Genomic DNA, 17,156 nt, shown 5'->3' with positions numbered 1-17,156 from the left:
ATAAATAGAAGAAATCTGGAGCAGCTTTAAAGACAGAAACAATACAATAATAATGGGAAATTGGAATGCTTTAGTGGGAGAAGAGAGCAATGATAATGTTTCAGGAAGATTGTAATGATGTAATTTTTTCATGTAGTACTGTCATATCCTGTACACCCCTTGAGGGTACATGGCAGGAATTTGATGATGATGATGATGATTGTTCTTGGACGTAGGAATGAAAGAGGAAAGCAATTAATAAAATTTTGTACACAAAAACAGTTAGTTATAGCAAATACACTATTTCAAGTTCCAAAAAGAAGATACACCTGGAAAGCGCCTGGGGATTCAAATAGATATCAAATAGATTATACATTGGTCAAGAAAAGATACATCATCATCAAATTCCTGCCATGTACCCTCAAGTGGTGTACAGGATATGATAGTACTACATGAAAAAAAATTACATCATTACTAACTTCCTATCTACAATTTTCCTCCAAATCAGTCTGTTACTTGTCAAGACTCCGACATTATCTGATCTTATATTTCTATTGTCTAAGGCACTTTGTATCGTATCAATCCACCTATATCTTGGTCTTCCTCTGGGTCGTTTTGTTGCCAACCTGGCAGAGAACACTTCTTTTGATACAGAAACCAAATAAAAAATCACAAAAGCTATCCAGGTGCTGACATTAGTAGTGACCATAAGCTTGTCTTAATGAAACCAGAACTGAAACATAGGAAACAAATCAAGATACAAACCAATAAGATGGAACCTTGAAAAATTAAAGAGTAAAGAAGTAAAGAGGGGATACCAAGAGGCAACTGATCATAATATTCCAGAAAACATAGTCAGAATAATATTAAAAACCAATGGAATATGATTAAAGAATTAATTACAAATTCATCAAATCAATTATTAAAAAATGCAGAAAAAGAAAAAAGAAAACAAATGGATAACAGATGAAATACTTGGCCTTATGAATGAAAGAAGAAAATATAAAAATGCTGTTAAAGAAGATGTGGCCAAATACAAATATCTTAAAAATCAAATTACAAGAAAATGTAGACAAACCAAAAAAGAATACCTAGAAGAACAATGTAATAACATAGATGAATTATTCAAAAAAGAAAGCCTATAAAGAAATTAATATTAATACAAGCCTGTGTAGCTCAGCGGATGTGGCGTTTGCACACTGCCGCGTACGAAGGAAGACTTGGTTTCGAGTCTAGTCGGCGACTAGAGGAAATTTTTCTAAGCCTTTTTTCGACTGGTTCCCGAGTTAGTCGATCTCTGGCACAGGCAAGCAGGTTTTTCCTCCCGGAAACTCGGGTTTTTCGTCCTGTAAACTCAAGAAATCGACCGTAGAACCCACATTATTTCAGACATTAAATATATTGTGTTAGGGTTAGGGACCACGAGAATGGCGGCACATTTGAGCCGTCTCTCTTCACTGTGTATCGCTTAATTAGTGATAGCCTTGGGCCATCTGTCTCTGATTGGGTACCAGTGGAGATTGAACTGCCCACTCAGTCTCCAAAAAGTTAGATAGGGCTAAATGGCCTCGCCTACTCCCGTATACGGGAATAAAAAAGCGTTAGCTGATTTTTTTTTTTTTTTTTTTTTTTATAATGAAATGATAATAATGGCGACGAACTTGATGTTGATATCAGCATAGAAAATCAAAATGAAGATAATCTAGGACTCCCAATAATGCAAGAAGAATTTGATAAAGCACTGTCCGAAATGAGTAAGGGAAAAAGTCCAGGTGTAGACAATAATCCTATAGAAATGCTACAAAATCTAGGTGATGAGACAAAAACCTTCCTCTATCAATTAATAGCCCAATTCCATGATAGAGGAGAAATACCAAAGGTGTTTATGAAATCAACTATAATACCAAAAAAGAATAATGCAAACAAATGCAGCCAATTTAGAACAATAGCTTTAATACCACATGTTAGCAAAATTCTGCTAAAAATTATTCAAAATAGAATTTATTCAAAAATAGATTGTCTATTGGATGAAGACCAATTTGGATTCAGAAAGAATAAAGGAACAAGAGAGGCAATACTTTGTTTAAGAACAATAATAGAGAGAGGATTAGACCTTAGTCAAAATACTTACATTTTACTTCCTTGATTTAGAGAAAGCGTTTGATAAAGTAAACCAGCAAATACTCCTAAATTGTCTAACTAATATCGGCATAGATTTGAGGGATAGGAAAATAATTTATCAAATTTACAAAAATCAAAATGGACGGATGAAAATCAATGATAAGGAGAAAATAATCAATATAAGGAGTGGAGTAAGACAAGGATGTATGCTTTCACCACTTTTATTTAATTTATATATTGAAAAGGCCATTCAGGAAACTAAAGATAAATGGTCAGCAAGTCATGTGTATGAGATTTGCTGATGACAAATCTCATAGTAATTATGTAGTAATTCTAACATTGATGACAATGCTAGAATTACTACATAATAACCTTGAAAAATATAAAATCAGCACAGATAAGACTAAAATCATTGTTACAGGCAAAATCCCTATCAATATAGAGCATATAGACATCAGCAAGAAACAAATAAAACAAGTGAAAAGCTTTAAATATTTAGGAAGCCTAATAACAGAAGATGGCAGAATGAGAGAAGACATAAGATCAAGAATAAACAATGCAAAAGCCCAATTCTCTAAGAAAAGCATTTTAACAGGAAACCTCAACCTACAATTGAAAAAAAAATTAGTAAAGACATTGATATGGAGCATTGCACTGTATGGATGTGAAATCTGGATTCTAGGCAGAGAAGATGTAAGAAGATTGGAGGCTTTTGAAATGTGCTGGCACTGCATGAACAAAATAAAATGAACAGAAAAAAAATCAAACGAACAAGTCCTGAGAGAGATAAACGAAACAAGAACTCTAATAAAATCGATCAAAATTAGAAGGGATAGGTGGTTTGGACATATACTTTGACATGATGGACTTGTGAAAAGAATAACTGAAGGCAAAATAGAGGGGAAAAGAGGAGGCAGACAAAGGAAAAGCTTTCTTGACCAAGTCAAAGACAGCACGGGTTTGAGGAGTTACCAGGAGGTTAAGAAGAAAGCCAATGACAGAGCGTAATGGAGGAAATTGCTGCTGAGTTACCAGTCTCAAGAATGATGCAACTGATGATGATGAGGCAATAATGAATTCATTTTCATTCTCATTCAAATACGGATGATGCCGTGTTGTTTAGTCTAAATATTTTATTACATAGTTGAAAATAGCAAGTTTAGAAACAAGATGGCACAGTGGACTCTTTAAATCAAATATGTAACAATTTCAGCAAATTTTTTTTGCTGCATGTTTTTATTTTAGCATTAGTTTATTAATATATTAATTCCGGAATCAAATTGTATTACACTATACTCGTTTAAAATAATTTCCAAATAGTACTATGCATTGCAGATTTAACAGTTATTCTCAGTCTTTGATCATGCAATATTTGAATTTAATACCAAATGGTATTAATTAGAAATTAGTCTAATGTGACTCACTTGAATCGATTAGTCAAGCAAGAGATTTTAATTTGTGGGACAACTGTAACTTGTTATCAGTCATTAAAAGTAAGCATTAGCCAATTTCAGAATTTAAAGAAAGTGCTGATAAGTAAATACACTTTTTCAGTGTTACTCACTTAAAAAGTCTAAATTCATTAATTTTAAAATTGACACACCAAGAAAAATGTATTTAAATTTTATGGTTACTCGGGCATTGTTTGTAAATTAAATTAAACATGAAATTGTATTCATTTTTAATCCCTTATCAAAGGTGTAAGCAAACAAAGTTTGCACATGAAGTATCTTCACGACTAAGCTACTTGTATATAGAGAGTAATGACTTCACACTAATTGCCTTTATATCCCGTAATGTAAAATACACATCCAGGTGTGTATGATGCTATGCATTATGAGAAGGGCCACCATCCAGATCGTTTTCGACCTTTATTGAGGTGCTGTTAAGGTGTGCAGGAGGGGGGAGGTATCTTTCTGCAAAACAGTCTGAGTAATCTACAACATCACTAAATCTCACTGAGTAACTCAAAATGGTACTCCTAAACTCCTCAAACTCTCAATGGTGACTTCCACCGAGCAGAACTGGTGACTCATTGTAATCATGTCAGAATACGAACATTATTAAAATGCCATCAGTGAGAGCCATACCCAGAAGAGATATCAAGGTTGAAGTAATGTAGAAGTCATATATTTCTCATATACAAGTGGTGAAAACCTTATTATTAAAATACTCTGGATTAGTTAGAGAAAGATGTTGAAAGTTTTTCCACTTGGTTAGAAATTAAATTAAAATTAGATTAAATCCAAGAAATTATATTCCAGTTTAATCCTTTATCCATGTGTAAAGTATCTTCATTACTAGGCTACTTGTATATAGAAACTAATGGCTTGACATTAATTGCCTTAGTATCCCATAATGCAAAACCACCCCTCTCTCATAATGCAACTAAAGTGCATTATGAGAGAGGGGTGGTTTTGAGCTTTATTGAGGTGAAAAAGTAAAGGGGTGTTCATCATAGGCCAAGAGTATGAGTATAGGAGTGCAAGAGAGCCTGATAGTATTATGAGAAAGAAAAGGCAGATAAATAGTATGAGAGATAAAGGAAAAAAGGCCTCAGCACTTTTATATCATATAGCCAAAGACTATAGTTTTTTTTTTTTTTTCCCCCTCCATCAGTCTCATGCAGATGAACAACCAAAAGACCAATTGCAACTAAAGTGCAAAGATGATTAATACCCGTGTGGTCAGCCTTCTCTGCCTGGATCATTTATGTGTCATATTGCTGGTTTTTAAATCCATGTTTTTTTCCTAACCTCCCATAAATTGTATTGTAATTCATTAATTATAAAAATCAAAATTCTCTTCCTATTAATGACAGGCACTGCAAAAAGGGGAAAAAAAAAACTGTTTTTTTTAGTAATGGAATGCCCAACACATTACATAATCTGTTCCAAATATGCAGAACAAGAGAGCAGCTGTAGAATACATGTTCTACTTTTCCAGTCACTAACAGATGTCATAAACTGGATTGCCAATCTTAGAATATCTCCATTTGGTAGTATTGACTATATGCAATTCTCCAAGCAAGATCCCTTCTGTTAGGGTATCCTTGGAACTTCAGTAAGTTATGAAACAAAGTTGTTGTTGTCAGTACCCAGCCGTGGAAGTTCATGGTGAAAGAAGTTAAATCAACTCAAGTACACACATAGCTGACAGACTTATCCTTAGATATTGTTATTTATTTTGAATTAATATATTGATTTGACTTTTAAATTAGTACTAAATTATATTACTTTTTTGAAAAATAGTTTACACCTCAAAATTTTATGGACAGTGGAGTAGGATCATTGGCAGGATCAACAGTTACTAATGGTAGTAGTTCTAGCAGGAGAAGCCATTTACGTCCTCTTCCAGCCTTTCATATACCAGAACTGGCTACAGTAGAATCTTCAGGAGCTTCACTAGATTGTAATAGCACATCTTTAGTTGAAAAACAGCAAAATGATAAAAATATGTACAAACTGAGATCATCTTCACCGCCTGTTCGTTTATCATCAATGTAAGTAATTAAATATATGCCCAGATAGTGAAATTAATTGCATTTTTGATTTGATAAACATCATTTTTAATCCAGGTGAAAATTGTTTTGCCAAAACCAAAACATACAGTATGGTGATACAGCATAATGAAAAATCATTCTGGCTGTGAGGTTGACTAGTTAAACAGTACCTTAGCAGTGGTTGTCAGGAAATGATGGTAAATGGCAAAAAGTTGCTTAATTTCATCTTTCTCATGTCTGAAGACCAGGAACAATCTGTATGTTAATCATCAACAGAAAAGAAGCAGTCAGCAGACAAATTATATAAATACCATGTTGACATAATTGGTTGAGACAAAATATTATTTTTATTTGAACAGTATGGAAAGAATGGAATAGCTGTGGTGTTTAACACTAAACATGAATGAATGGAAAGCAGTCTCAGGCAGAGATGTAGGCAGATTAAAATGGACTGCGAGACTTAATTGTTCTTTCACTTCCTTTAAGGTACAATTAACAAAGAAGTAGAGAAATTCTTTGAATCACATGAAAGAGTAGTAAAAAAAAAGGAAAACCTGATCCTTGTTGGAGACCTAAACAGAGAATAGTAAATCAATCCTAGATATTTACCCCTGAGGCTTAGGCTTCAGTGGATGGGAAGCATGTTAAATGTTTGTCTGATATAAATTCCACACAGAGATTGTCTGTTGACAATGATTTTATTGAGTTTAAACCATTATTAGTTTTATGTACATATAGTGCACTTCATCAGGAGGGAAAAAAAAAAACAATTGAGCAATGGCTAACAACATCAACATAATGTGAGAAGCGGGTTGGATCTGCGTTCATCATATTTTTGATGAAATATGATCAAACCTGATGTAGGACCTTGTTTCTTATTACATTGATATCTTTTTAACACTTCTGATGACTCTGAATTCTGATGAAGAAATGGCCTATAGACCATTTTTGTATGCTGCCAGTGACACCTGACAATTTGTTTCTTTTGTATCTGTTGCTAGTTCTGATTTATGTTTTCCATTTTTCTCTATACCTGTGATATATTCTGACATGTGTATCTCTCCTAAATGATCTGGTTGCTCCACATAGTAAATTCCACATGAACAAATTACTTGATCTTGTATACTCCAGTTTTTCAAGTTGTGAATGAGAAGGATTTTGAAATCAAAGGAGACTTGAAATCTCATCTGAGTTCTTGAGATCTTTGTTGTTGCAAGGAATAACCATTTTTCCCTTGTTATACAAGATCTATAGTCTAGTTGTTTGAACTTCTAATCCTCCCTTTTCAGCAAGCAAAACACCAGGAATATACAAGATTGACTAGTTAAATGTTCCATGAATTTTCTCTGTGGGACAAACAGGCCAGTCAGGAGAGAAGCAGAGAGAGAGATGCATGTCAGAACACACAAAGTATGTGTGTTCTGACATGCATCTGACAAAACACGACGTACTGTGGCAGCATACAACAATGGCTACAATGTAAGCCATTTCTTTGTCATAGCATTCAAAGAGTCATTGGAAATGATAAAAAAAAAAACACTAATATAACAAGAAACGAGGTATTGTCCTACATCCAGTTTGGTTATCTTTTATCAAAAACCTGGAGCATGCAGATCTCAGACATTTTTCTCAATTCAGTCATATTTTTTTTTATTTCACTGTTCTTCAGGGTCAAAGCTGTATAACTGAGAGGAGACCTCCACATAGCCTTTAAAGAAATGCGGAGAACCGACCAGGGCTTCTGACCTAATGTCCAATCCTCACCTTCTCGTGGTGCACCCTGTTGGGTATCTACTTGGATACTGAACGGACGAGGATGGGCTGGCAATTTAGGATTTAGCCGACCAAATTGTATTCTTATTGGTTAAACCAAAATATAGAATGATGGTACAACATGACAAAATTTCATGCCGGCTGGGGCGTCGCCGGGTTAAACAAGGCCCCCGTTGTTTTCGCAAGGGAACTAGGGCGAACAACGAAAAGTTACTGGAACAAATCTGAAAATAAACCCCAACTCAACATCACCAGAGTTGAAGATCGGTACTATCAACGTAAGAAGCCTGAATGGCAAAGAAATGGAGCTAGCTGAGGAATTAGATAAGTACCAGATCGACATAATAGGGGTGACTGAAACAAAAAAGACCAAAACTGGTGAGATCTTTCTGAGCAATAAATACAAAATGTTATATTCAGGCAATGACAATCAAGGAAAAGACGGAGTAGCCATAGTATTCAACACAAAATACGAGGCTAATCTTCTTGAATGGCAGTCAGTCTCAAGTAGAGTAATGTGGGCAAATATGAGAATGGGGAACTGGACAATGAGACTTATTTGTGCCTATGGTCCCACAGAAGGTTCTACTAAGGTAGAAGTGGAGGAATTTTTTGAGGCTTTAGAAAAAGCAACTGACACAATGAAAAATGAAAAGTTGGTCCTTGTTGGGGATCTAAATAGCAGAGTAGGAAATGATTGTGAGACATACAAAAATATTTTGGGAAAATTTGGAGAAAAGTGCAAAGCTAATAATAATGGCAAATATCTGTTGGATTTCTTCTCAGGACATGGACTGGTTATTACTAACACCATGTTCCAACATAAAAATGTGCACAAATTCACATGGAGAGAAGAGGCAAGGAATAAGAAAAGTCTCATTGACTATGTTATTGTTGATAGTGATGTTTTCTCCCTGGTGCAGGACACCAGAGTGTACAGAGGATTTGAAATTGGAAGTGATCACTATTTAGTCTTGAGCAGGATAAAATTGAATTTCATATTGAAAAGAATAACATGTAAGAAAGTTTTAAAGCGAATAAAAGTTGAGCAGCTCTCAGATGTGAACTGTACACTAAAATACAGAAATATTATTGAAAAGAAAATGAAAGAGTTTGAGAACAGGAATCAAACCTTGGAGATTCAGTGGCAAACTCTGAAGAAAACATTGATTGATTCAGCCAGAGAGGCATGTGGTGAAGTTGTCTGTAAGGATAGAAAAATCAGAACTCCCTGGTGGACACAGGAAGTTAAAGAGGCAGTGAAGGAAAAGAAGAAAGCATACCAAAAGTTCCTGTCAAATAAGTCAGCTTGTGCTCTTAGAGAATATAGAGACAAATGCAAGAATGCTAAACAGTGTGTAAAACTAGCTAAAAAAAAGTCATGGGAGGGCTTTGGCAAAAATATAGAAAATAAATATTAAGAAGGTGGCAAAATGTTCTGGAGGTTGTTGAAGAAGCTTAAGAATGGAGGAAAGAGTGCTATAAAAGGAATTAGAGATGATAAAGGTGACATCAAAACAGGAGAAAAAGATATCCTTGAAGTATGGAGTAATTAATTTGAAAAACTGCTAAATTAAACAAGCAGTGATGTCAGCACAGTGGTAAAAGACATTGACCAGGCATGCAGTCAGGAATACATATCCATACTTGAAGTAGAAAAAGCCATCAAAGGCTTGAAATGTGGAAAGGCAGCAGGAGTAGATGATATTCGACCAGAAATGCTGAAGTATGGTGGTATAAGAGTCTTACAGTGGCTGCACTGCATAGTTAAGAAAGCCTGGACAGAGGGACGAATTCCCGATGATTGGAGTAGAGCTCTCATAGTACCCATATATAAAAAGGGAAATAAAACTGAATGTGAGAATTACAGAGGTATTTCCCTACTGAGTGTTCCTGGCAAGATCTATGCAAGTATACTTGAGAAACGGTTGAGAAGAATTGTGGAAAAAAAGCTTGGTGAAGAACAAGCTGGATTCAGGCCAAATAGAGGCTGTCAGGATCAGCTCTTCACTTTACGACAAGTAGTCGAGAAAGCATGGGAATATAACAAAGATTTGTATTTAAGTTTTGTTGATCTGGAAAAGGCATATGACAAGGTGCCAAGAGAGAAGCTATTCAATATGCTGCAGTTATATGGTGTCAATGGGGCATTATATCAAGCAATACTTAGTCTTTATTTGAGTTGTAAGTCAGCAGTTAGAATTGAAGGAAGTACAGGAAGATTGTTTAATGTTAAATCTGGTGTGAGACAAGGATGTACATTATCCCCTCTGTTATTCATTATCTATATGGATCACATTATGAAGGAAAGTGGTATTAAACATGATATCAAAATTGGAGATGTTAATGTCATCTCTTTGCTTTATGCAGATGATGTTATACTTCTAAATAAATCCACTATAAGTCTGCAAGATTCTCTGACTAAATTGAACAGCTGTTGTAATAGATATGGTATGAAGGTCAGCAATAAAAAGACAAAGACAATAAAAATAGGCAGAATCATTGAAAATGTCAACTGTGTTGTGAATGGAGAACCTGTGGAACAAGTAAAACATTTCAGCTATTTAGGCACGATTTTTACTGAAGATGGTAAATTAAATATAGAAATAGACAACAGAATCAGCAAAGCTGGTATGGTGGGAAGTCAATTGAATAAATTCATATGGAATAAGAGAGAAATTAGTCGGAACACTAAATTAGCTGTATACAAGACAGTGTTCAAACCAGTTTTAACTTCTGGATCTGAGAGTTGGGTCAGAAGTAAAACACTTGACCAAAGACTAGAGACCACAGATATGAGAATCCTGAGAAAGATTATAGGTGTGAACAGATGGCATCAATGGCAGTATCATATTAAAAACGAGGATATTAGGAAAGAACTTGGCATTGTCAGCATCCAGGAATGCGTTAGCAAGCTAATCTCAGTTGATATGGTCACTTAAGCAGAATGGGTGAGGAAAGATTAGCAAAACAAGTGTTCTCTGCCAGGTTGGCAGGAAAACGACCCAGAGGAAGACCAAGGTATAGGTGGATTGATACGGTACAAAGTGCCTTAGACGATAGAAATATAAGATCTGATAATGTTGGAGTGATGACAAGTAACAGGCTGATTTGGAGGAAAATTGTAGATAGGAAATTAATAATGATGTAATTTTTTTTTTTTTTTTTTTTTTTCATGTAGTACTATCATATCCTGTACACCCCTTGAGGGTACATGGCAGGAATTTGATGATGATGATGATGTTCTGATGAAGCTTCATATAATGTATGCAAAGTACATGAAACTATTAGAGGTCTAAATTTAATAAAATAACTGATCAATAAACAGTCTCCACATGCAGCTTATACTGGACTTATATGTTCAACACAAATCCCAGATTTACCAAAATGCTTCGACTAATTCTTGCAAGTTGGGTGATAAGAATAATAATCGTAAATTTTTCCTAGATTTTTGCTCAAAACACACTAGTTACCACTAATAGCTTATTTCACAAATATGTGCAGAAATTCACATGGAAAGAGCACATTAATGAAAAATGTCTATGCTATTGTTGAAGTGATACCATCAGAATAGTATGGAATATAAGAGCTTGCAGGGAGATAAGAAATAGGAAGCAGTTCTCATCTTCTCTTGCATAGGATAAAATTGAGTGTCAAACTTAAAATGAAATGGCAAATGAATGTTGTATGGTAGCCAAGAAAGTTTCAAATTATTCACAAAGTGAAGTTATTCAGAGTTCAAGGAGCTTTCTTTTGAGAGTGGGGGAAAGAAACGCATGCCCGCACACAGATTTAGCATCTTTCTGAAAAATGTAGGAGAGTGAGCTTTGCATAAAAGGAACTGAACAAAAGTAAAAAAAAAAAAATATGGAATCGATATAAATGTTTTAATGATTACTGAAAAAACTTAACAATAGAAAGCATAAGCACAAAAAGGTATCAAAGGCTATACCAGTCATAAAATCTGAACTGGATGATCTGAAATCATCATCATCATCATCATCATCATCAAATTCCTGCCATGTACCCTCAAGGGGTGTACGGGATATGACAGTACTACATGAAAAAATTACATCATTACTAACTTCCTATCTACAATTTTCCTCCAAATCAGTCTGTTACTTGTCAAGACTCCAACATTATCAGATCTTATATTTCGATCGTCTAAGGCACTTTGTACCGTATCAATCCACCTATATCTTGGTCTTCCTCTGTGTCGTTTTCCTGCCAACCTGGCAGAGAACACTTGTTTTGCTAATCTTTCCTCTCCCATTCTATTTAAGTGACCATACCATCTGAGATTAGCTCTGCTAACGCATTCCTGGATGCTGACAATGTCAAGTTCTTTCCTAATATCCTCATTTTTAATATGATATTGCCATTGATGCATCTGTTCACGCCTCTAATCTTTCTCAGGACTCTCATATCTGCGGTCTCTAGTCTTTGGTCAAGTGTTTTACTTCTGAGCCAGCTCTCAGATCCATAAGTTAAAACTGGTTTGAACAGTCTTGTATACAGCTAATTTAGTGTTCCGACTAATTTCTTTCTTATTCCATATGAATTTATTCAACTGACTTCCCACGATACCAGCTTTGCTGATTCTGTTGTCTATTTCTATATTTAGTTTACCATCTTCAGTAAAAATTGTGCCTAAGTAGCTGAAATGTTTTACTTGTACCACAGGTTCTCCATTCACAACACAGTTGACATTTTCAATGATTCTGCCTATTTTTATTGTCTTTGTCTTTTTATTGCTGACCTTCATACCATATCTATTACAACAGCTATTCAATTTAGTCAGAGAATCTTGCAGACTTGTAGCGGATTTATTTAGAAGTATAACATTATCCGCATAAAGCAAAGAGCTGACATTAACATCTCCAATTTTGATATCAGGTTTAATACCACATTCCTTCATAATGTGATCCATATAGATAATGAATAACAGAGGGGATAATGTACATCCTTGTCTCACACCAGATTTAACATTAAACAATCTTCCTGTACTTCCTTCAATTCTAACTGCTGACTCACAACTCAAATAAAGACTAAGTATTTTTTGATATAATGCCCCATCGACACCATATAACTGCAGCGTATTGAATAGCTTCTCTCTTGGCACCTTGTCATATGCCTTTTCCAAATCGACAAAACTTAAATACAGATCTTTGTTATATTCCCATGCTTTCTCGACTATTTGTCGTAAAGTGAAGATCTGATCCTGACAGCCTCTATTTGGCCTGAATCCAGCTTGTTCTTCACCAAGCTTTTCTTCCACAATTCTTCTCAACTGTTTCTCAAGTATACTTGCATAGATCTTGCCAGGAACACTCAGTAGGGAAATACCTCTGTAATTCTCACATGCAGTTTTATTTCCCTTTTTATATATGGGTACTATGAGAGCTCTACTCCAATCATCGGGAATTCGTCCCTCTGTCCAGGCTTTCTGAACTATGCAGTGCAGCCACTGTAAGACTCTTATACCACCATACTTCAGCATTTCTGGTCGAATATCATCTACTCCTGCTGCCTTTCCTCATTTCAAGCCTTTGATGGCTTTTTCTACTTCAAGTATGGATATGTATTCCTGAATGCGTGCCTGGTCAGTGTTTTTTATCACTGTGCTGTCATCACTGCTTGTTTCATTTAGCAGTTTTTCAAAGTAATTACTCCATACTTCAAGGATATCTTTTTCTCCTGTTTTCATTTCACCTTTATCATCTCTAATTCCTTTTACAGCACTCTTTCCTCCATTCCTAAGCTTCTTCAACAACCTCCAGAATATTTTGCCACCTTCTTGATATTTATTTTCTATATTCTTGCCAAAGTCCTCCCATGACCTTTGTTTAGCTAGATTTGCACACTGTTTAGCTTTCTTACATTTGTCTCTGTATTCTGTAAGAGTAAAAGCTGACTTATTTGCCAGGAACTTTTGATATGCTTTCTTCTTTTCCTTCACTGCATCTTTAACTTCCTGTGTCCACCAGGGAGTTCTGATTTTTTTATCCTTGCACACAACCTCACCACATGCCTCTCTGGCAGAATCAATCAATGTTTCCTTCAGAGTTTGCCACTGAATCTCCAAGGTTTGATTCCTGTTCTCAAACTCTTTCATTTTCTTTTCAATAATATTTCTGTATTTTAGTCTACAGTTCACATCTGAGAGCTGCTCAACTTTTATTCGCTTTAAAACTTTCTTACATGTTATTCTTTTCAATATGAAATTCAATTTTATCCTGCTCAAGACTAAATAGTGATCACTTCCAATTTCAAATCCTCTGTACACTCTGGTGTCCTGCACCAGGGAGAAAACATCACTATCAACAATAACATAGTCAATGAGACTTTTCTTATTCCTAGCCTCTTCTCTCCATGTGAATTTGTGCACATTTTTATGTTAGAACATGGTGTTAGTAATAACCAGTCCATGTCCTGAGCAGAAATCCAACAGATATTTGCCATTATTATTAGCTTTGCTCTTTTCTCCAAATTTTCCCAAAATATTTTTGTATGTCTCACAATCATTTCCTACTCTACTATTTAGATCCCCAACAAGGACCAACTTTTCCTTTTTCATTGTGTCAGTTGCTTTTTCTAAAGCCTCAAAAAATTCCTCCACTTCTACCTTAGTAGAACCTTCTGTGGAACCATAGGCACAAATAAGTCTCATTGTCCAGTTCCCCATTCTCATATTTGCCCACATTACTCTACTTGAGACTGACTGCCATTCAAGAAGATTAGCCTCGTATTTTGTGTTGAATACTATGGCTACTCCTTCTTTTCCTTGATTGTCATTGCCTGAATATAACATTTTGTATTTATTGCTCAGAAAGATCTCACCAGTTTTGGTCTTTTTTGTTTCAGTCACCCCTATTACGTCGATCTGGTACTTATCTAATTCCTCAGCTAGCTCCATTTCTTTGCCATTCAGGCTTCTTACGTTGATAGTACTGATCTTTAACGCTGGTGATGTTGAGTTGGGGTTTGTTTTCAGATTTGTTCCAGTAGCTGACTTTTCACTGTTCGCCCTGGTTCCCTGGCAAAAACAGCGGGGGCCTTGTTTAACCGGGCGACGCCCCAGCCGTCATGAAATTTTTTCATGTTGTACCGTCATTCAATATTTTGGTTTAACCAATAAGAATACAATTTGGTCTGCTAAATCCCAAATTGCCAGCCCATCCTCGTTCGTTCAGTATCAAAGTAGATACCCAACAGGGTGCACCACGAGAAGGTGAGGATTGGACATTAGGTCAGAAGCCCTGGTCGGTTCTCCGCATTCCTTTAAAGGCTATGTGGAGGTCTCCTCTCAGTTATACAGCTTTGACCCTTAAGCATCCCTGAAATGGCTGGCATAAATCTGCCATCGTTATTTGTCAAGACAGACCATTGCTTCAAATCCCATGTTGGCATAGATGTTTGTGGATATCTTGATGGTAGATTATTGTTGGGTGGTTTCAGACTACCATCTTGTTTATTGAATGGAGACCTAAAGTGACCTGAAAATTTTCCATATTGGATCTCTAAAAAAAAGGGTTCTAGATATCCAGCCTTTGACTCACCCATGGTATTTTTGTATGTTATAAGTTTGCAATCTTTTGTGGAAAGAATGACAAAATTTACAAAATTACAAAAAAATTATTAAATATAACAACCAGCAATATTCATGTCACTAGGGAGGCATGCAATGAAGTCTGCAAGGAAAGAAAAATCAGAACCCTGCGGTGGACACAGTAAGTTAAAGAGACAGTCATGTCATGGAAAAGAAGAAAGAATATTGAAAGTTCCAACCAAGTAAGTCAGCATGTGCTCTGATTGAATACAGTGAATTATCTAAGAAAGTGAAGCAATCTGTAAAAGCAGCTAAACAAAGTCAGGAAGACTTGAGTAAGAATATAGATCAATATCAGAAAGGTAACAAGAAGCTATTGAAAAATTTAGGAATGTAGGGAAGAGTACTCTGAAGGAATTAGAGATGATAAAGGTGACATGAAAATGAAGATGTTTTAAATGTCTTGAGTAATTGCTTTGAAAGAATACTAAATGAACAAGAAGTAATAGAACAGTGATAGAAAATATTCAAGATAATGCAATAGGAGTACTTATGAAAACTTGAGGTAGAAAAAGTCATCAAAAATCTGAAATGTAGAAAGGCAGTGGAGTAAATGATATTGGACTGTAAATGCTGACATGAGGTATGAGAGTTTTAGTGGCTACACTGCATAATTCAGATGGCATGGTCACCTAACCAAATTTCAGATGATTGGAGTAGAGCTGTTAATAGTAACCATCTATAAAAAGTGAAATAAAATATGAATGTGAGAATTACAGAATAATTTCCCCTAATTAGCAGATGATATTTATGCAAGCATACATGAATGCAGTGATGTACTCTTAAATAAATCCTATACAAGTCTAGTTAATAACAGCTCTAACCAAATTTGGTTCGAAAATCAGCAGTAAAAACAGGTGGAGCATTGAAAACATCAGTTGCTTTCTAAATGGAAACTTTTAATAAATAAAACACATCAATTTAGGCACAATTTTTTTTTTAAGATTGAAAATTAATTATGGAAATAGACAATAAAATAAGCAAAGCTGGTTTGGTAAAGAGTAAAGAGTCAGCTGATAAATTTATGTGTAACGAGAGAGGAATTCATCAAATGTCAAACAAATTGTATACAAGACGTTGTTAAAATTATTTTAAACTTATGGATCTGTGAGCTGGGTTAGAAATAAAATAGGTGATCAAAGACTGGAGACCACAGATGATATCAACTTTCCTAACAGAACTTTCGTAGTTTTGACGATACTTTTTTCTTTGCGTAGTTTAAACTACGCAAAGAAAAAGTATCGTCATCACCAGAGCGGATAAAGGTAATGCCACAGTTGTCCTTAATACCAGCGAATACAATCGTAAAATGAACATCATCCTCCGCGATCGCGCTACCTACATCCCGCTAGAACACGACCCCACAAAAACGCAAGTTAAGAAATTAAAAATCTTACTTAAAAAAGTAACCTCCTGGCCCCCCGACGTCACGAAAAAACTTAAACCTTTCCGCTCTCGTCCCCCCCGAATATACGGTTTACCAAAAATCCACAAACCTAATTCCCCACTCAGGCCTATAGTAGATGCCACCAATGCACCTTGTTACAGACTGTCTAAACAGCTGGCCAACTCTTTGTCCCCCCTCACCGGAAATTCAGCTTCCTATATAAAAAACTCGACCCACTTTAAAGCCCTCACAGAAAATATAACCTTGAATAATACAGACATATTAGTAAGCTTTGATATCTCCTCCTTGTTTACCAATATTCCCTTAACTGACACTTTATCTCTCTTAGAAAACGTTTTTCCCTCTGACATCTTAGATCTCTTTTCCTTTGCCATCAACTCTGGGTATTTCGCTTTAAATAACAAAATCTACAAGCAGATAGAGGGAACCGCCATGGGCTCCCCCTCTTACCCCCCCTTGCCAATTTCTATATGGAAGATTTCGAAAAACGAGCCATAGACTCAGCCCCACTCAAACCTTCTATATGGCTAAGATATGTAGATGATGTGTTCTCTATTTGGCCTCATGGCCCAGACACATTAGATTCCTTCCTTGGTCATCTCAATAGCCTACATCCAAGAATCCAGTTTACTATGGAAAAGGAAAAGAACAATTGTTTACCCTTCCTAGACACCTTAGTCACGCGCCTGCCTAATGATACACTTGCCTTCACTGTATACAGAAAACCCACACACACAGGCAGATACATTCACAAACTCTCCCAC

At 35.6% G+C, this 17,156-nt stretch overlaps 1 protein-coding gene across 2 annotated transcripts in view; it reads left to right on the top strand.

The window, feature by feature from the left end:
• Window positions 1–17,156, top strand: part of SAK (polo like kinase SAK) — a 319,822-nt gene that overhangs the window by 103,522 nt on the left and 199,144 nt on the right. For both annotated transcript variants that reach the window (XM_090392629.1, XM_090392630.1), the window contains one exon: window positions 5,352–5,602. In XM_090392629.1, the coding sequence (XP_090248755.1) occupies window positions 5,352–5,602 (251 nt within the window). The remainder of the gene's footprint in view (window positions 1–5,351; window positions 5,603–17,156) is intronic.

This window comes from Typopeltis vanoorti, chromosome 5 (genome assembly GCF_054136105.1).
Source record: "Typopeltis vanoorti isolate ZY-2024b chromosome 5, IOZ_Tvanoo_1.0, whole genome shotgun sequence".
Taxonomy (NCBI): domain Eukaryota; kingdom Metazoa; phylum Arthropoda; class Arachnida; order Uropygi; family Thelyphonidae; genus Typopeltis; species Typopeltis vanoorti.
Note: the sequence above shows the minus strand (reverse complement) of the source record. Positions and strands in the feature narration are given on the sequence as shown.